The following is an 18,051-nucleotide window of genomic DNA, read 5'->3' as shown; positions in this document are numbered from 1 at the left end:
AAAAATTAGGCAAGCTTGGTGGCACACTCCTGTAGTTCCAGCTACTTGGGAGGCTGAGGTGGAAGGATTGCTTGAGCCTGGGAGGATTGCTTGAGCCTGGGAAGCTGAGGCTGTAGTGAGCTGTGATCCTGCCACTGTACTCCAGCTTGGGTGACAGAGTGAGACCCTGTCTCCAAAAAGGAAAAAAAAAAAAAGGAGGCTATATTCTAATGGGGATGGCAGTGGAAGTAGATAATAAACAAAATTTATAGTGTGTCAGATAAATGCTGTGGAGAAAATGCAACAAGGGAAGGAGAGTGAGTGCTAGGATGGCTGTTGTACTTTTAAGAAAGGTGAACAGGGTAAGCATCATTGATAAAGTAACAGTTGAGCAAAAACCTGAAGCAGGTGATATAGGACACTGGTTGGACATGGGTGAGGATATGAGAACATTCTAGGCTGAGGATTAGCAAGTGTGCAGAAGCCCTGAGGTAAGGGCCCTGTGCTCCAGGAAATAGCTAAGAGACCAGTACAGCTAGAGCTAAATGAACCAGGGGCCAAATATAGGGAGAAAAGTGGGGTGTGCGAGGGTTGCAGATATGCAGGGATCATGTAGGGTCTTATTTGCCTTTATACAGACTATGACTTTTCCTTTAAGTAAGAGGGGAAGCCTTGGAGTGTTATGACCAGAGGAAGGACATGACCTAAATCTTGTTTTAACAGATCACTGTGCTCTAGGGTCCCAAGTTTTTCATTTCAGTTCCTTACTCATTCTACCCTAAACCACTACTGTGAATAGGATAGAATGGTGGAGTTAGATGAATTGGTGCAAGCCCTGACCCATGCTCACAACTCTCATTCCAGCAGTCCCAGAGTGCCAGAGCCAGTATTTTTGTTGGGCCCTAGAAATTTAGGGTATTCCAGTCCAGCTCTTTAAATAACGTGGGCTTACTTTACTTTTTCAGGTTTTTGTTGCCAAAAGGAAGGAGCAGAGATTAGCTCTTGAGTTTAGCTGAAAAAGGAAGATTAGTCTGCTGGCAGATTGAGTGTTTTTTAACTTCTTTGGCTTTTAGGGTTTTTCTTACTTTTGGATCATGTTTTAAAAGTCATTTTTACCTTCTTTCAACAGTTAAACATTTAAGTTTTATTTGATTTTATTTGACCCTTTTTCTGCTTTACATTCCTCTGCCTTTTCCCCATTATAATACTTTTAGTAGAGGTTAGACCGTTGTTATCTGTCATTAATGTCTTAGCTTTGAGGCCCCAAGGACTTCTCTGTTAAACTTAAATACATCGTATAGATCAAAAGATTGTCTACAGACATGTAACCCTATAAAAACCCATATTATTTATTGTCCTCCCTGCCTTTACAGATGTAAGCCCCTCTCCTCTTTTCATCAGAGCTCTCCCTCTTTTACTGCTCTATCATCAGGTTGCGGAAAATAAGTTTTCCTGCAAACACAGATTCCCATGGCAACGTAACAAAAAGGTAATAGAACAAATGTTTATTTTGTCTAGACCTGCTGTCTGAGTAACATTAGACCCTGAACATGTTGGCTCCTGTTATTTGAATGTGTGGTTACAAATTCCTTATTTTCCTCAAAACTTACTTCTCTTAGGCCTTGGTGATATTGTCACTGTGCCTGTGATATGAAGGAAGGTGTGTGTGTGTGAGTATGTGTGTCTTACTGTCATTCTACTCAAAAGTATGGATTGCATTTTCAAGTGTATGGCTTAAAATGTAGACACCACACAACATGTGAGCATGTGAAGAAAAAAAGCATAGCAGTTTTGTTCTTTGTTTTCGTAAGTTCGTTAATTTAGTATTTCCAGTGCACTATACTAGATGTTTTGTTTACAGAGATTTAAAAAAGAAGAAGGGTCCCTGCTTTCGAAAATGTCAGTCCAGGCTGGGCGCGGTGGCTCACGCCTATAATCCCAGCATTTTGGGAGGCCGAGGTGGGCGGATCACTTGAGGTCAGGAGTTTGAGACCAGCCTGGCCAACATGGTGAAACCCCATCTCTACAAAAATTAGCTGGGCATGGTGGTGTGTGCCTGTAATCCCAGCTATTCAGGAGGCTGAGGCACGAGAATCACTTGAACCCGGGAGGCGGAGGTTGCAGTGAGCCGAGATCACGCCCCTGCACTCCTGTCTGGGCAATAGCGCAAGACTCAGTCTCAAAAAAAAAAAAAAAAAGTATCAGTCCAGAGGAGACATATTTATGTTTCCTCATAGATGGCTTTGGAAGTCCTCTGTAGTTTCGGATTTTGAAGCATTTTTGGTTTTGGATTTTCAGATTAGGGATACTCAACCTGTATAACCCAGGGTAATTCAACCTGTTGACATTTTAGGTGGGATAATGTTTTGTTGTGGGGGACTGACTTGTGCATTATAGTATGTTTAGCAGCATCCCTGTCTCCAACTCACTGTATACTAATAGCAATTTCCAGTTGTGACAAACAAAAATATCTAGACATTGCCACATATCTCTTGACGGGTAGGGAGGGCAAAATCACCTTTAGTTGAGAACCACTTATATAACCCTATATATTTGGATTGGTTGGTCCTGAGTAAAAACTAGATGGGATAACACGAACCTTCCACCTGCAAAAAAGTAGAAATGCTCTACTTTCTGCATTATAAATTGGGCCTCTCTAAACATGATTTTTGTTATTTCTAGGAGAGTAACAGCATTTCTAATGGTCAAGGTCCTAGCTATAACCCGGTAAGCTTAATGGATGGAAGAACTTGCACAAGCATGTTTGCAAGAGGCCAGGTGTATCACTGGCACATTTGAGAAACAACTAATTAGTGAGGGAGACCCAATTTTCATGAATAATTGTGTTTTGTCATTGTCATGGCACCAACTTAGGGTGTTTTGAATTTTTTCTGAAAAGGAAATTAGCATGAAGTCCAAGTTGGTAGGTAGGTAGCATTTTCCCTAGTGTCTCTTCTGGTATTCTGTGTCCTTTCTCTCCTGTCTTCTTTCAGTATTTAGCATTTTCAAACTGCTAGAAATAAAATGCTGTTTAGAAGACCACAAAGAGCTGCACATAAACTAAGGAGCAAGAAGTAGTACATTGTGAATTAATTTTCTGTACATTTTTGAAGGTTCTTGCATCTGGGAAGGCTTGCTTAGTTTTAAAAATATTAGGTAATAACAGACTGAAATTTTGAAGATCTTATGGATCTCAGGTAGCAGTAACTCAGGAAGATCAACCTTCTTTGGTTTAGAATGTCATTTAGGCACATTATGTATTCTGGTACCTTAGAAGATACAATGCATTTTCCTGAATTATCATTGCTACTGCTTTAATTACTTTAAGGCTGTGAGGCAGCAACTAACTTTAGTGTCACAATGTATATATCTTAACATTTAATGTGCTCTTTTTTTTTTTTTTAAACACCACCTTAAAGTACTCTGCTATTCAGATTTTTCCTTGTGTTTCTCTAATTCTCCTGTTTCATCCATTGGTCAGTTTTTTCTTCCTCTTTCCTTTCTGCTCCATGATCCATTCTTAAATTTTCTTTTCTCTTTCTGTGCATATTCTTTTTGAATTCATTATCTGATAGTCTCAACAATGGTCTTGTTCATGTACTATACTTCCAAATTTGTACTTTCAAACCTAATCTCAAGAATAACTGACCCTTTGGATTCTAATCTATTGAGATGTAATGTTTCATGCTTTCCCTTGATTACTTTCCTACACACTTCTTGAAGATACCAGAGATGCAGCACTAACTTCCCTTAGAATGGGATTCATGTTACAAACTTGAATGGTTCAGTTTAGATATGTGAAGCGGATGTCATCATTAGCACTGATGATTGACAGTAGTTATAAAAATTACAATCAGGAATGAACCAGTTTACCTGAAGTTTTCAATAACTCTAGGTATTAATGCAACATAATTTTGAAAGTTTGAAATATATAGGTATAAATATTGATGCTTACATTTTAGATTTACTGTAGTGAAGGAAATTTGCCAGTTGTCCATCAGACAGTGTTAAATGCCCACCAATGTGTAAAATAGACCTAAAATATTAATAAATTGTGTATATGTGTATGAAGGTATTGATGTGTACAGAGAAGTGGAGACATTGTGAGTTATAGTGGTCAGTATGGTTTTATGGAGGAGAAAGGATTTGAAGATTATTTAGAAAGATGGGTATTTGGAGAGAAGAAAAGGAAACATTTTCAGACAAGAGAAAACATAAACCAAGAGAATAGATATGAAAAGGACTGTCCTGACAGGAGGAACATCTCAGGTAGAGTGAACCCAGTTGTGGTTCTCATTATTGTTGTGCTTCAGACTCACTTGTGGAACTTTTAAACATACCCCCGGAAGTTAAGAATGAGATCTGAGGCTGGGCGCGGTGGCTCGCGCTTGTAATCCCAGCACTTTGGGAGGCCGAGGCGGGCGGATCACGAGATCAGGAGATCGAGACCACGGTGAAACCCCGTCTCAACTAAAAAATACAAAAAAAATTAGCCGGGCATGGTGGCGGGCGCCTGTAGTCCCAGCTACTCGGAGAGGCTCAGGCAGGAGAGTGGCGTGAACCCGGGAGGCGGAGCTTGCAGTGAGCCAAGATCGCGCCACTGCACTCCAGCCTGGGTGACAGAGCGAGACTCCGTCTCCAAAAAAAAGAATGAGATCTGGAGTGGGACTTAGGCAGTTGCATTTCTAAAAAGTCTACAAATGGTTGTTTAGGTAGTAGAGAGCTGTTAGAGTTTCTTGAGTTGTGAACTGTTGAGGAAAATTGTTTTAAAATTGGTCTTGCTGGAGTATAAAGAATGGATTAGAGGAAACAAATGTATTGCTTTGTCAAAGTCTGGTAAATTTATTTATGTGTGCCTCTGTTCATTTTGACTCCTTGGCTAGATGTCTTAGTTCCTTGAGGTCATAAATAATCAGCTTTTAAAGCTTCAGTGAAGGAATATCCTTTTTTTTTTTTTTGGCTGGGTTGGGGGATAGGGTTTTGCTCTGTCACCTGGGCTGAAGTGCAGTTACGCAGTCAATGGCTCACTGCAGCCTTGAACTCCTGAGTTCAAGCGATCTTCCTACCTCAGCCACCCAAAGTAGCTGAGACTACAGGTGTGTGCTGCCATGCCCGCCTAATTTTTTTTTTTGTAGACACGAGGTTTCGCTACGTCATGAAGTTGCCCAGGCAGGTCTTGAACTCCTGAGCTCAAGCTGTCCTCCCGCCTCAGACTTCCAAAGTGCTAAGATTACAGGTGTGAGCCACCGCACCTAGCAAGAAACATCTTATAAAATCATTCTACTTTCATTTGGAACTTGCAGGCTCATGCCTGTAATCCCAGCACTTTGGCAGGCTGAGGCAGGTGAATTACTTGAGCTCTGGAGCTCAGGATTTCTAAACCAGCCTGGGCAACATGGTGAAACTTTGTCTCTGCCAAAAATATAAAAAAAATTAGCCAGGCATCGTGGTGCGCCTCTGTAGTAGCAGCTACTCGGGAAGCTGAGGTTTGTTGGGGCCTGGGAAGTCAAAGCTGCATTGAGCCGTGATCATGCCACCACACTCTAGCCTGGGCAACAGAACAAGACCCTGTCTCAAAAAAAATTAAAAATGAAAGTAAGTTTCATTAAAAAATACTATATATGTAATTGCAGTGGTGAAATTGTTTTGTGATTAAACACTTATGTTGACATTAAAGCAAGATATTTAAGAGTTAGCAAAGATACTAAAGCTAATGTTTTAAATTTTGAGTTTTTAAAGTCAATCTTAAATTTCCTGCTACTCTGAAGAATATATATATATAATTTTTAATTTTTCTATTTCACTAGGTTTGAAGAGTATTTTTTGAGGTTCCTAAATCAAAACTTAAGTTCCAATTTTTGCATAAAGTTGCCTTTATTTTCCTGACGTTATTTCCAAAATGGCAGGACAGAGCATCCGCTTCAGAACAACAGTGATATTTGCACATTTACTTGAATATGGAAGGAAGAAAAGCTAGTCTTCTGTAATAGAGTGTAATATGTGCAGAAAAATATTTCCAGTGTGTTATTTATTGAAATTTGTTCCAGGTGCTACAGGTAAAGAGAAAGTTCCAAGTTAGTGGTCTCAATTATTTAGTTATTTAGAAGGCAAGTTTTGAAGACTATTATTAATTAACCTGATTCAGTTGGAAAAAAAGCCTGAAATTGTATGATCCGGAGAAGAGGTGTCATGTTTTTGCAAATTATTTCTTCTCACTTTATAGATATTCTTTTTTATTTTTCTTTCTTTTTTTTTTTGAGATGGAGTTTCGCACTTGTTGCTCAGGCTGGAGTGCAATGGTGCAATCTTAGCTCACCACAACCTCCACCTCCCAGGTTCAAGCGATTCTCCTGCGTCAGCCTCCCAAGTAGCTGAGATTATAGGCATGCACCACCACACCTGGCTAATTTTGTATTTTTAGTAGAGACGGGTTCTCCGTGTTGGTCAGGCTGGTCGTGAATACCCAATCTCAGGTGATCTGCCCACCTCGGCCTCCCAAAGTTCTGGGATTACAGTCGTGAGCCACCGCACCCGGCCGTCACTTTATAGATATTCTAATGAATTTAATGTATTAATGAGACTTTGCTAATTCAGTGTAACTACAGATTTCAATATATTTAAATATTTCCATTAACTTCCAAAGTAAACCAAATTGTATTTATCTACTTAGAAGTCATCTATGACCATTGAAAGAAATCGTAAAATCACTTACGATCCCGACCAGTTACTCAAAGACTTGCTGAGTGATTACTCATTCTTCATATTCTATTGATGAAAACACAGATTGTTTTTTGAGGAAAATCATGGTGCAGTCATTTGTACTTTAATACTCTGTGGACATGGGCACTTGTCCAGCATCTTACCTTTCTTAAGAGGTTGTCTCCCTTTCTCTACTCAGCTGATGTTAAATTTGTTGATCTGCCATTACCTTATAACAGAAAATCTACAAGTCAGGTGCCCATCATGGAATATAAACACAAGTTCCCTATATCTCTATACCTATCAAAAGCTCAGTGGACAGCCAAATATGGTGGCTCATGCCTGTAACCCAAACACTTTGAGAGGCTGAGGTGGGAGGATCACCTGAGGTCAGGAGTTCGAGACCAGCCTGGGCAACAAGCAAGGCCCCATCGCTACAAAAGAAAAATTTAAAAATAATAAACAAAAAGCTCATTGATAGCTCCAGTCATCTTTGGAGGATTGTCTGAAGAATATGGAGCTTATCTGTTTTTCTAAATGTATTTAAGATTTCCTCTTGGATTAAGTCTGTCAGCGAGGCCAGGTATGGTGGCTCATGCCTGTAACCCCTGTACTTATTGGGAGTCCGAGGCAGGAGGATCACTTAGCCTAGGAGTTCAAGACCAGCCTAGGGAACATAGTGGGACCCCGTGTCTACAAAAATCAAAATAATTAGCCAGGCTTGGTGGCACGTGCCTATAGTCCTGGCTACCCAGGAGGCTAAGGTTGGAGGATTGCTTGAGGCCAGGAGGTTGAGGCTGCAGTGAGCCATGATTACATCACTCCACTCCAGCCTGGGTGACAGAGTGAGACCTTAAAGAAAAAAAAAAAAATAGCAACACCGGAATATTTTGTACTCCTACCCTCTTTGCTAATAATGAACTGTATTTTGGCCTTATGACAGCAATCTATACTGATGGATGCTCTAAAAAGAAAACCGTCTGAAACCCACTATTCTTTTAAAGATGTTGATTAGGACATTTTTACCACATTATATGTCTCCTTCTTGAACATACACAGAATGAACTTTTCCCTGGTTTATTACAGGAATAACTATGCCTCTCTTCAGCTCTCCTGAGTACCTGGTTGGTTTTTATCGTATGGCTTCTGTGATTCGTGTCCTTACTGATTGTGTTCTCTTTGTTAATGGCTTTAGTGAGCTTCGAGCCAAATTTGAGGCCTACCTCTAATGGGTATTTAAAAAGGACCTCTGGCTGGGTGTGGTGGCTCACGCCTGTAATCCTAGCCCTTTGGGAGGCTGAGGTGGGCAAATCACGAGATCAGGAGATTGAGACCATCCTGGCTAACACGGTGAAACCTCATCTCTATTAAAAATACAAAGAAACTAGCCAGGCGTGGTGGCGTGCACCTGTAATCCCAGCTGCTGGGGAGGCTGAGGCAGGAGAATGGCGTGAACCCAGGAGGCGGTGCTTGCAGTGAGCCAAGATCACGCCACTGCACTCCAGCCTGGGTGACAGAGCAAGACTCTGTCTCAAAAAAAAAAAAAAAAAAAGGAAGGACCTCATGATATATGCTAACCTCAACTGTACAGACTTTCTTATTTTCCGTTAATCACTTACCGTTTTGTCAGGTTTTATATATACAATTCCAGTCTGCTTTAAATCCATTGTGAATAAAGGAAGGTATACATCAATAAATTTAGAAGTTAAACAGAATTATATTAGGATATATGAAGAATCTAGTAACCCAGATTTTCTATGTGTGTGTGACACAAGGGGAGGCAAGTATGAATGTGTAACAAAACATTGAAGTTTATTTAATGATTATCCTTGTGTGTTATGTACTGGATTCACCATCAGCAGTAGATGAGTGACAGTGACATCCTAATATTGTAATAACTGCTTCTAATTTTTATATTTCTTTCAGTTATTTTTTTACTATACCAATGATTTTATAAAATGTGAATTAATTTGATAATTTTGGAAAAGTTCATATAAATTCACAATTGGGGAAAATACTTGTTAAACAGTATGTCCTGAATTTTAGTTTGGAGAACCTGTTTATCATAAAAATAATTTCATTTTATAATGCTGTTCATGAAAACAAGGTTTTACTTGTAGCTCTACTTTTACAAATGTGATTGAGAGGTGTATTTGAGCTTTGCCATGGACCAAGCTCCTTGCCAAACCCACTATAAAAGTTATTACATTTAATCCTAACATATCCTACAGATGAAATATAAACATAATTCTCATTTCCTGAAAGAATTTAATTAACATCCTAAAGATTATATAGCTGTTAAGTGGCAGAACTGGAATTAAAATCCAGATAGTCTAATTCCAAAGTCCCAGCTCTTATTTAATCACTCTGTTGGAGTATTATAAACATGTAATAATAAATTGTGATTGTTGGGGTCTATAGGGTACTGATTAATTCTAGCCTGCCTTTTACTGAATAGATTCAGGAGTCAAATAGAGATAAAAATATTTACTTTATTAGTAAAGCTGGCATGCAGAGTGCCTTGGACGGGCAACTCAAGTGGGCTTCTTATTTCTTCCCCAGTTAATTGAACTTGCACACTTAATCAGTCAGATCAGCTAGAAAACTGCTGTTGTTCCTTGCTCCCCAGCAGGCTTACCAGTGGAGGAGAGAAGAAAGTGCTCAGCTTGCAGGTGGAAGGCAAACTCTGAGGTGGGAAGTTGAAGAAGCTGGGTCCCACAGGGGCAATGGCCATTTTTCCAGTCTCATCAGAGCTAGTTTAGAGAACTGGGTTTAGAGATGAGTATACATTTACTTGCTACTTTTGAGAGGGAAGAAGTTACTAATTTATGGGTTTGTAGGAGCAGTGGGAGTGGAAAAGAAGAGAACCACCACCCTCTTTTATGTGAGATGAGGAAGGAGTCAGTAAGGGTGTTGTGACGGAGTAATTGCTTCGGAGGTTCCTGAGCAGGTGACTATTTAAACCAATACTTGAAGGATAAGGATTTAGCCATGGGGTGGGATGGGGGCGGAGGAGAAGAAAATCCTAGGAACCGGGAGCAGCAGTCTGAATAGTTAAAAGAACTGAAAGGAGCTAGCAGAACATAGCGGCTGAGAGAGAGGGAAAGAGTAGCACAGGAATAGGTGGAATAATCAGTGGTGACCAGATCACCTGGGCCTTGTAGGCCATCACGAGAAATTTGCATTTTACTCTGTATGCCAAGGAGATTTCTTGAATGGTTTGAAGGAGGGGAGTGGTGTGATCTAATTTGTACTTTTATTGCTATTTTTTATTTTTCATTTTTGAGACAGAGTCTCACTGTATCTTCCAGGCTAGAGTGCAGTGGTGCCATCATGGCGCACCACAACAAGGTTGAGCAGCCTCAACCTTCCTGGGCTCAAGCAATCCTCCTGCCTCAGCCTCCCAAGTAGCTGGGCATGGTGGCCCATGCCTGACTAATTTTTTTTTTTTTTTTTTAAGATGGAGTTTTGCTCTTGTTGCCCAGGCTGGAGTGCAATGGCATGATCTCAGCTCACTGCAACCTCCACCTCCCTGGTTCAAGCAATTCTGCTGCCTCAGCCTCCCGAGTAGGTGGAATTATAGGCGCCTGCCACCACACCCAGCAAATTTTTTTAAAATATATTTTTAGTAGAGATGGGGTTTCACCGTGTTGGCCAGGCTGGTCTCAAAACTCCTAACCTCAGCCTCCCAAAGTGCTGGGATTACAGGCATGAACCACTGCGCCTGGCTGCCTGACTAATTTTTAATTTATTTATAATTTTTTTTTTTGAGACAGAGTCTCTCTGTTGCTCAGGCTTGAGTGCAGTGATGCAATCTCAGCTCAGTACAACCTCCACCTCCTGGGTTCAAGTGATCCTCCCACCTCAGACTCTCAAGTAGCTGGGGTTACAAGTGTGTGCCACCATGCCCCACTAATTTTTATATTTTTTTAGTAGAGACTGGTTTCACCATGTTGGCCAGGCTGGTCTTGAACTCCTGACCTCAAGTGATCCACCCGCCTTGGCCTCACAAAGTGCTGGGATTACAGGTGTAAGCCACCGCACCCAACCAATTTATTTATTTTTTGCAGAGACAGGGTCTTGCTATGTTGCTCAGGCTGATCTCAAACTTCTGGGCTCAAGCAATCCTCCTGCCCTGGCCTCCCAAAGTGCTGGGATTACAGGCTTGAGCCATTGTGCCTGGCATAATTTGTATTTTTAAAAGACTGTATGGGATGCATTTGGAAAGCATATTAGAAGGAGGTAGGCCAGTGACATGGACTAATATGATATTGGTGAAATGAAGAGCAGTTGACTTTGAGATGTCTTTTGGAGGTGAAAACCATGAGACTTGCCAATAGATTTGAATGGGGATTGAGGAAAGGGAGAAATCAAGGATGACAATCAAATGTCTAGCTCGAGCAACTGGATGAACAGTCCATTTATTGAGATAACAGAGCCATGGAGAAGAGTAGTTCTGGGTGTTTTGAACTTGCTACGCTTCAGGTGCTTATGTGTCTTTCTTATGGAGACATCAGGGCTCTGAGAAGAGATTTCAGTGAGAGACATAAATTTGGGAGTTTTTATTATATAGATGGCATTTAATTTAAAGTCATGGGCATAGATGAGATTATCTAGAAAGAGAATGTGGGAGAGAGAAGAGGGCCCAGTACCAAGTCCTGAAGAATTCCAACATACAGAGTTTGAGTAGAAGAAGCACATGCGTGGAGACAGAGATGGAGCTGCCAGAGGGTCATAGAAAACCAATAGAAGTGTTGATATAGACTCCAGGATGGTCAGTATTTAGAGAAAGTGGTGACTGTGTCAATTACTAATCTTAGAAAAGTGGATTTGGTAGCAGAGGTCATTAATGACCTTGAGAAGAGCAGTTCCAGTGGAATGGATTGAGGAAAGAATGGAATTGAAATGAGTCAGTTGTGTAGATGTGTGCTTCTCACACTTTAAGAGGTATATTAATCACCTGGAAATCTTGTCAAAATGTAAATTCTATTTTAGGGCCCAAGATCTCCTTTCCTTTCCTTTTCCTTTCTTTTCTTTTTTCCTTTCTTGTTGTCTGCAGAGATCCTGCATTTTCTAATGAGCTCCCAGATAATGCCAATGCTGCCAGTCCATGGAGCACACTTTGAGTAGCAAAGGTATAAATTAGTGGTTCTCAAACTGTAATATGTATTAGAATAACATGGAGCGTTCGATAAAATACAGATTATTAGACCTACTTCGAAGTTTCTTATTCCGTAACTCTGGGGTGGTACCTGAGAATTTTCATTTCTTGTAAATTCCCAGGTGAAACTGATGCTACTGATCTGGGAACCTCTGGTGTAGGCGATTTTTTTGGAGAATTTTAACTGTGATGGAGAACTGTCAAGGGAAGTCTTTTGTAGTTGGTTGAAGGTGGTAAACAAGTAGAGCAAATTTATGCTGATGAGAATGGTCCAGTAGATAGGGAGACACTGATGATGCAAGAGAGAAGAGGAATGAAGAAGTGAAATCCTTGAGAAGATGAGTGGGGTGGCTCCAAAGCATGTATTGTGGTCTTGAATTTTGATAAGAAGGGGCACATTCTTAGTTATAGCAAGAGGGAAGGTGGAGACGATGGGTTTATAGATTTGGGGCTAAGCAAATGGAGCTCCCCTCTTGATGGTTTCTGTTTTCTCAGTGAAGGCAAGGGCAACTCTTGAGGGAAGAGGGTGAGTTGGAGATTTGAGAGAGAACATATCAAACGATCATTTTCGAGTAGGAAAATGAACTCACTAGAAGAAAATGGCTTTATTGAGAGCCTCTTTGAGATTAAGGTCAGAAACTAAGAATGAAATCTGATTCTGCAGTCTTTCTTGTTCAACCTCAGTTAGTTCCTTGGATTCAGTCATGGAGAATTAAGTGGTTGAGATTACCCAAGATTAGACTTTATCCAGGTGAGTACATCACAGAGACAGAGAGAGAGAGAGAGAGAGAGAGAAGTGCAAGGGAGTGATTATAATCATGGAACAGGAAGGGAGATGAAGACAGAAGAGGGCTGAAAGATAGAAACAAGCAATGATGATGAGGTTAACAAATTGTAGTCAGGGTACAAGTAAACTAGAGGTAACTAGGTTTGTGATGAAAAGCAAATGCTGCTGGCATTCAGAATTTTGTAGGTGGGGCAGTTTTTGGTGGGAATAAAGGTCTAGAGTGTGACCATGAAGATGACTGGGTGTGGTGGAGTTTCCTAGAGAGGTCAGGAAACAGGATGTTGGGTGTGCCGTTCACCTGGATGTTGGAGTTGCCAAGAATGATGACAGAAGTTGGGAGTGTAGAGAGATCTTCTGGATAGAAACTAACTTTTCAATGAATGATGGAAAATTTCAGGTCAGTGGATGCCAGCAGCAGAGAGGGATAGTTTATCAGGGTTGTGAGCAGGAGGTATTTTATAGAACAAACGGAAAGTAATGGTCCTGAAGTGGTAATGGCTGCCAAGGAAGACTCCTACCCACCTGCTAGCCAGGAGGTATCTGGGCTATTAGAGAATGCTTTCTAATGGCAGGGCTATAAGAGAAGCAGTGTCTTCTAGAAATGGCCTAGTTTCAGAGGTGGAGGGGAGGTTCAGAAAAGAGGGTGAAGATTTATAGGAGTTTATCACAAATTGGGATTTGAAGATTGAGGGTATGGCGTAAAAGTTTGGGAGTGAAAGGAAGGGAACTGGAGTAGGTACAGAGTTGTAAAAGCAAGTTTGGCAGGCAGAGAGTTTGGTGATAATAGATGACCCGAAAGTCTTGGATACATATTAGAGACCGAGACAAACTGGAGGATAAGGCATAATGGAACTGGCCCAGACAATTTCTGTTGTTATTATTATTATTATTATTTATTTTTTTTTTTTGAGACAGAGTTTCACTCTTGTTGCCAGGCTGGAGTGCAATGGTGCAATCTCATCTCACTGCAACCTCCGCCTCCTGGGATCAAGTGATTCTTCTGCCTCAGCCTCCTGAGTAGCTGGGATTACAGGCACCTGCCACTGCGCCTAATTTTGTATTTTTAGTAGAGACGGGGTTTCACCATCTTGGTCAGACTGGTCTTGAGCTCCTGACCTCGTGATCCTCCCGCCTCGGCCTCCCAAGGTGCTGGATTACAGGCGTGAGCCACTGTGCCCGGTGATGATTTCTAAAAATAATTAAAATACACATCGCATTTTTGCTATAGATGTCCTCCATGATCTAGCTGCTGCCTGCATCTCTTACGTCATCCCTTCCCACTCTCCCCTTGCTCCCTGTGCTCCACCCACACAGCCCTTCTGTCTTTCTGTCACTCACTCCAGCATGCCATACTTTTGCTACCTCTGTTTCTTTTTTCATTTGTTTGCACTTGATCTTCTGAGAGATAGCAGAGTCAAGTGGTCAGTAGCGTAAGTTCTGGATCCAGACTCCCTGCTCTGCTACTTTTAAGCTTTGTGACCATGGTCAAGTTACCTAACCTCTCTGTGCTTCAGTTTCTTATTTGTAAGTGGGAGAATGATAATAGTACTTATTTCATAGGGGATTCGGGGAAATACAAAAGCTGAATTGAGACAAATAAATGTAAAAGGCTTAGAACAATTTCTTGTATGTGTGGGTAAAGACTCAATAAACATTAATATTATTATTATTTCTTCTGCTTGAAGCTCTTTTTCTTATATATTTATATAGGGAATTTAATCATTATATTGTTTCCTTCTCAGCTCAGATGTGATTCCTCAGCCATCCTAGCTAAAGTGGTATAACTCCACTGGCTTTCTGTCACTCTTTATCCCATTACCCTTTTATTTAGTCATAGTATTTTCATCACTACTTGAAATTATTTTATTATTCTGTTCTGCTCTTCCCCCATTACCTGAAGGTGCCAAGTACTTTGTAGGTGCTCAAGAAATATTTGTGGCAATTTATTGTCCTGAAAACACGGTTTCCTGGGCCTCGACTCTGATCAGGCAGCATATGTGGTAAGGTGATGACAGTGAGGCCTAGGCAGGGAAGACAGAATTCAACTCTGTTTATTAATCTGTTGGGTCATCTAGATCAGGCAGCTGCCAGTTTTTGTAAATTTTGTTAGAGCACAGCCACACCCATTTTAAAACTTATTTTCTGGCTGCTTTCCTGCTGCAACCACAGAGTTGAGTAGTTGTGACAGAGGTCTTAGGGCTTGCAAAGTTGAAAATATTACTATCTGGCCCTTCATTGAAAAAAATTTGCTGACTCCTGATTTAGATACATAGAAAAGACAAGGAGAAAACACCAAAAATAATAACAGAAGCTTTATTTGGATAATGGGATAATAGGTCATTTTGCTTTTTATCTTTATGCTTTTTTTTGTATTTTGTTATAGACCCTTTAATTTGGAAATAGCCTTATAAATACCCCAAAATAGTATTTAGAACACCTTTTTAATGGTGGGTTTTTTCCCTTTTTTCTCCTTAGTGCTGCTTTTGACACAAAAACAGGGTTACGTGTGGCAGTGAAGAAGCTCTCCAGACCATTTCAGTCCATCATTCATGCCAAAAGAACCTACAGAGAACTGCGGTTACTTAAACATATGAAACATGAAAATGTAAGTTATTCATTCAAGGAAAAATACATTTTGATCTTGAATAGACTGGGGAAAAATGTTTTAATTACTGCAGATGGAAATACGTTGGAGTGCATCAAACGTTGGTCCCTGCTTCTTGTCCTGGGGTGTTAGTGGCCACTTGGTTATGTCAGGTCAAAGACTTGGAATGAAAGTGATGCATCTTCCTGGAGTTTTAGTTTTACTCAAAGATTTTTAGAGGGGAAGGAACTCTTTAAAATTTTAAAATGAAAGGATATGTTATGAAATACAACACAAAATTCACAAGAATTTTTAAGAGAAAATATTAAAAAGAAGTTATGTATTCTTTGCCTGGTTTTCCTAAGGCTATATTATGAGAATATGGGAGTCTGTGGCTATTAAAAGACAAAATAGCCACAGACTCCCATATTCTCATAATATAGCCTTAATATTTTTAAGTGGCAAAATCTGAGAAAGAGTGCCTTAGGCTCACTGAAAGTCCTATCAAAGGTGGCTATTATTTTATATAGTTGTTAATAATTTTTCTTTTTTTCCAGATTCACGTATTTTAATAAACATGTCAGAGGCATTGTTTAAGTTAAATATAACTTTTTCTTTTTTACCAATTTGTTAATTCAGTTGCCATTCTGCAAAGATGCTTACAAATTCTAATACGGTAAATAAGTGGATATAATTGGAATATTAACTGAAAGTAAAAAGACAGTTGATTGAAGACATTTATTTTACTGAATTTCAAAATCAAGTTATGAATTTCTGTGACTGCTATATGAAGGGTACTGTGAAGTTTGTAGCATTGTGGAAACAATGGCCATAGAGATTTCAAAGTCCTCAGGCTGTACTGCTTGTTACCGTGTGGAAGAAAATTCAAAATCTGTGAATTTATTATTTGACTATTTAGACTGTTTTAGTAATTTAACTTCTTCATAGCGAGAAAAAGTCACAGGTAAGTGGCTCCCATTAGCATACACTTGTTTCATTAGTGCAGGTTTCTTCTAAATTGAGAACATTAAGACTTAAATTTGTAATTGGATTATGGATGCCATTATAATCACAGCTGCTGCTTTTTATTTTCACATTTTATTTTGATTGTATGCTATTGAGGAAATCCTATTTCTACAGACAACTTCTATTCCTGAGTATAATTTTACATAAGTAGCTATGTGCAAACCAGAGTTTTAAGAATGTTCAATGTGGAGCTGCAGCCTTCCTAATCAGTGACATGTTTACAAGAAGTTGAGATATGTGGAAAAAGCTGGCAGCAGAAACTTTATTCCTAGGTCTGCATAAAATCAAGGTGGCCTGGCAGCTTTAAGGGATGTGTTTGCATTTGATTTTTAACACACTTAAGTGTGTATGCTGTTTTTCATTACACATTATTATATGTGACAGAGACAGTGTCACAGCTTTGCAAGTATAAAGGATATTTTGAAAGTGAAATGCAAGCCAAACATTTATGGAACCCCAGAGCACCTTTGGGAGCCCCTAGGATCCTATTGATGTGGCTATGCTAATTTAAGAACATCTGGTTTAGGAGATTATCAGTGCTACACTGATTGTTTTGCTTTTCTTCATAAATATGTTAAGCCAATGTTTAGGGATTGTGGTATTAGAAAAATAGGATTTTAATTTCCATACATTGTTTTATAAGTGGCTTGCTTACTAGCAGTCTTTTTTTTATATAAAGATGTTTAAGTTCTAACAGTAGATGGTCACCTAGATATCAGTGATTTGTTATTTAAACAAAATAAGGCACATGGCTGAATGTCTCATAGTTCTCTATTCCATTGGCAAATGTTTGAAGCCAAAAGACTTGACTCAATGTAGAAAAATTCCTGCATTTTAGCCTATTTTAAAAACATTTGTTAGGTGCTTATAATGTCAAAGTAGTTTTACCCAATAAAGAACCAAAACTTCCAGTAAGTTTAATTGAAGGTTGTCAGAGAAATTCGTCTCGTACCCTCCTCTTCTTTTTTAAAAAATTACTGTTTTGGGTCACCATCCCATTTTTATAGCTGCCAAACATCCCATAGGCAGCAGCAATAGGCGCTTAAAACTTGTGAACATTTTAAGTGTTGGTAACAAATATAATTTTCAGGTGCCAGAGGGCACGTGTGATCTTTTACACAAAAATACCTCTGACCCACAATCGGTAGTTCATCTTGAATTGTCTCTTCTGTTAGTGATCATGAATAACAGATAAACATTTATTAGGTGAGTGACTGAAGCTAGGGGATGTCCTCTGTGACTGTGAGAGTTTCTCTCTGAACAAAGTTAGTTTGACCATTCCTGATTGAACTTCTGACCTTGATCTCATTAACACCTGCTCTAAGGAAAGATTAAAGGGAGGCAGCCTGCCAGCTGCATCCTTTTGCTGTCTGGGCAGACACTACAGAGATGGCCCATGTATGGGCCTAGAGATCTGTACATTTTAGAATTTAAAAATGATCAAGGAAATTCTTTTGTAAATTTTATTTGGGAGCCTTAGATTTAACCTTACCATTGTAGACCAAGAGATTGTTTTAGTGTGCTTTTGTTAAATATGCTAAATATTGTCTTTGGATACTGAGTTAAAGTATTTTTTTTTTGGATGTGTGCTAATTTAATAAAAATATGACTTATATTTGTCAGGCTTTGGACCATGATGGGATAATCATTAGAGATATTTGCTGCTTATTTGTATTATGAATGTCTTTTCTAAAAATTTGATTCCGGGGTTACTTTGAGGTGACTGAAGTCATGTAACAGCAGAAGGAGTTAAGGAAATAGACTAAAATATGACTTAATTTAGAAGGGAATTTCCATTTAAGAAATGAGAAATGG

General features: G+C 39.6%; 1 protein-coding gene across 3 annotated transcripts in view; it reads left to right on the top strand.

Annotated features, from left to right (window-relative positions):
- The window catches only part of MAPK14 (mitogen-activated protein kinase 14), an 83,561-nt gene that overhangs the window by 10,070 nt on the left and 55,440 nt on the right, over positions 1-18,051 (top strand). For all 3 annotated transcript variants that reach the window (XM_055264339.2, XM_055264340.2, XM_063632189.1), the window contains one exon: positions 15,102-15,231. In XM_055264339.2, coding sequence (XP_055120314.1) covers positions 15,102-15,231 — 130 coding nt within the window. The remainder of the gene's footprint in view (positions 1-15,101; positions 15,232-18,051) is intronic.

Source organism: Symphalangus syndactylus, chromosome 23 (genome assembly GCF_028878055.3).
Source record: "Symphalangus syndactylus isolate Jambi chromosome 23, NHGRI_mSymSyn1-v2.1_pri, whole genome shotgun sequence".
Classification (NCBI taxonomy): domain Eukaryota; kingdom Metazoa; phylum Chordata; class Mammalia; order Primates; family Hylobatidae; genus Symphalangus; species Symphalangus syndactylus.
The sequence above is the reverse complement of the archived record's forward strand: the minus strand, read 5'-3'. Positions and strand labels throughout refer to the sequence as shown.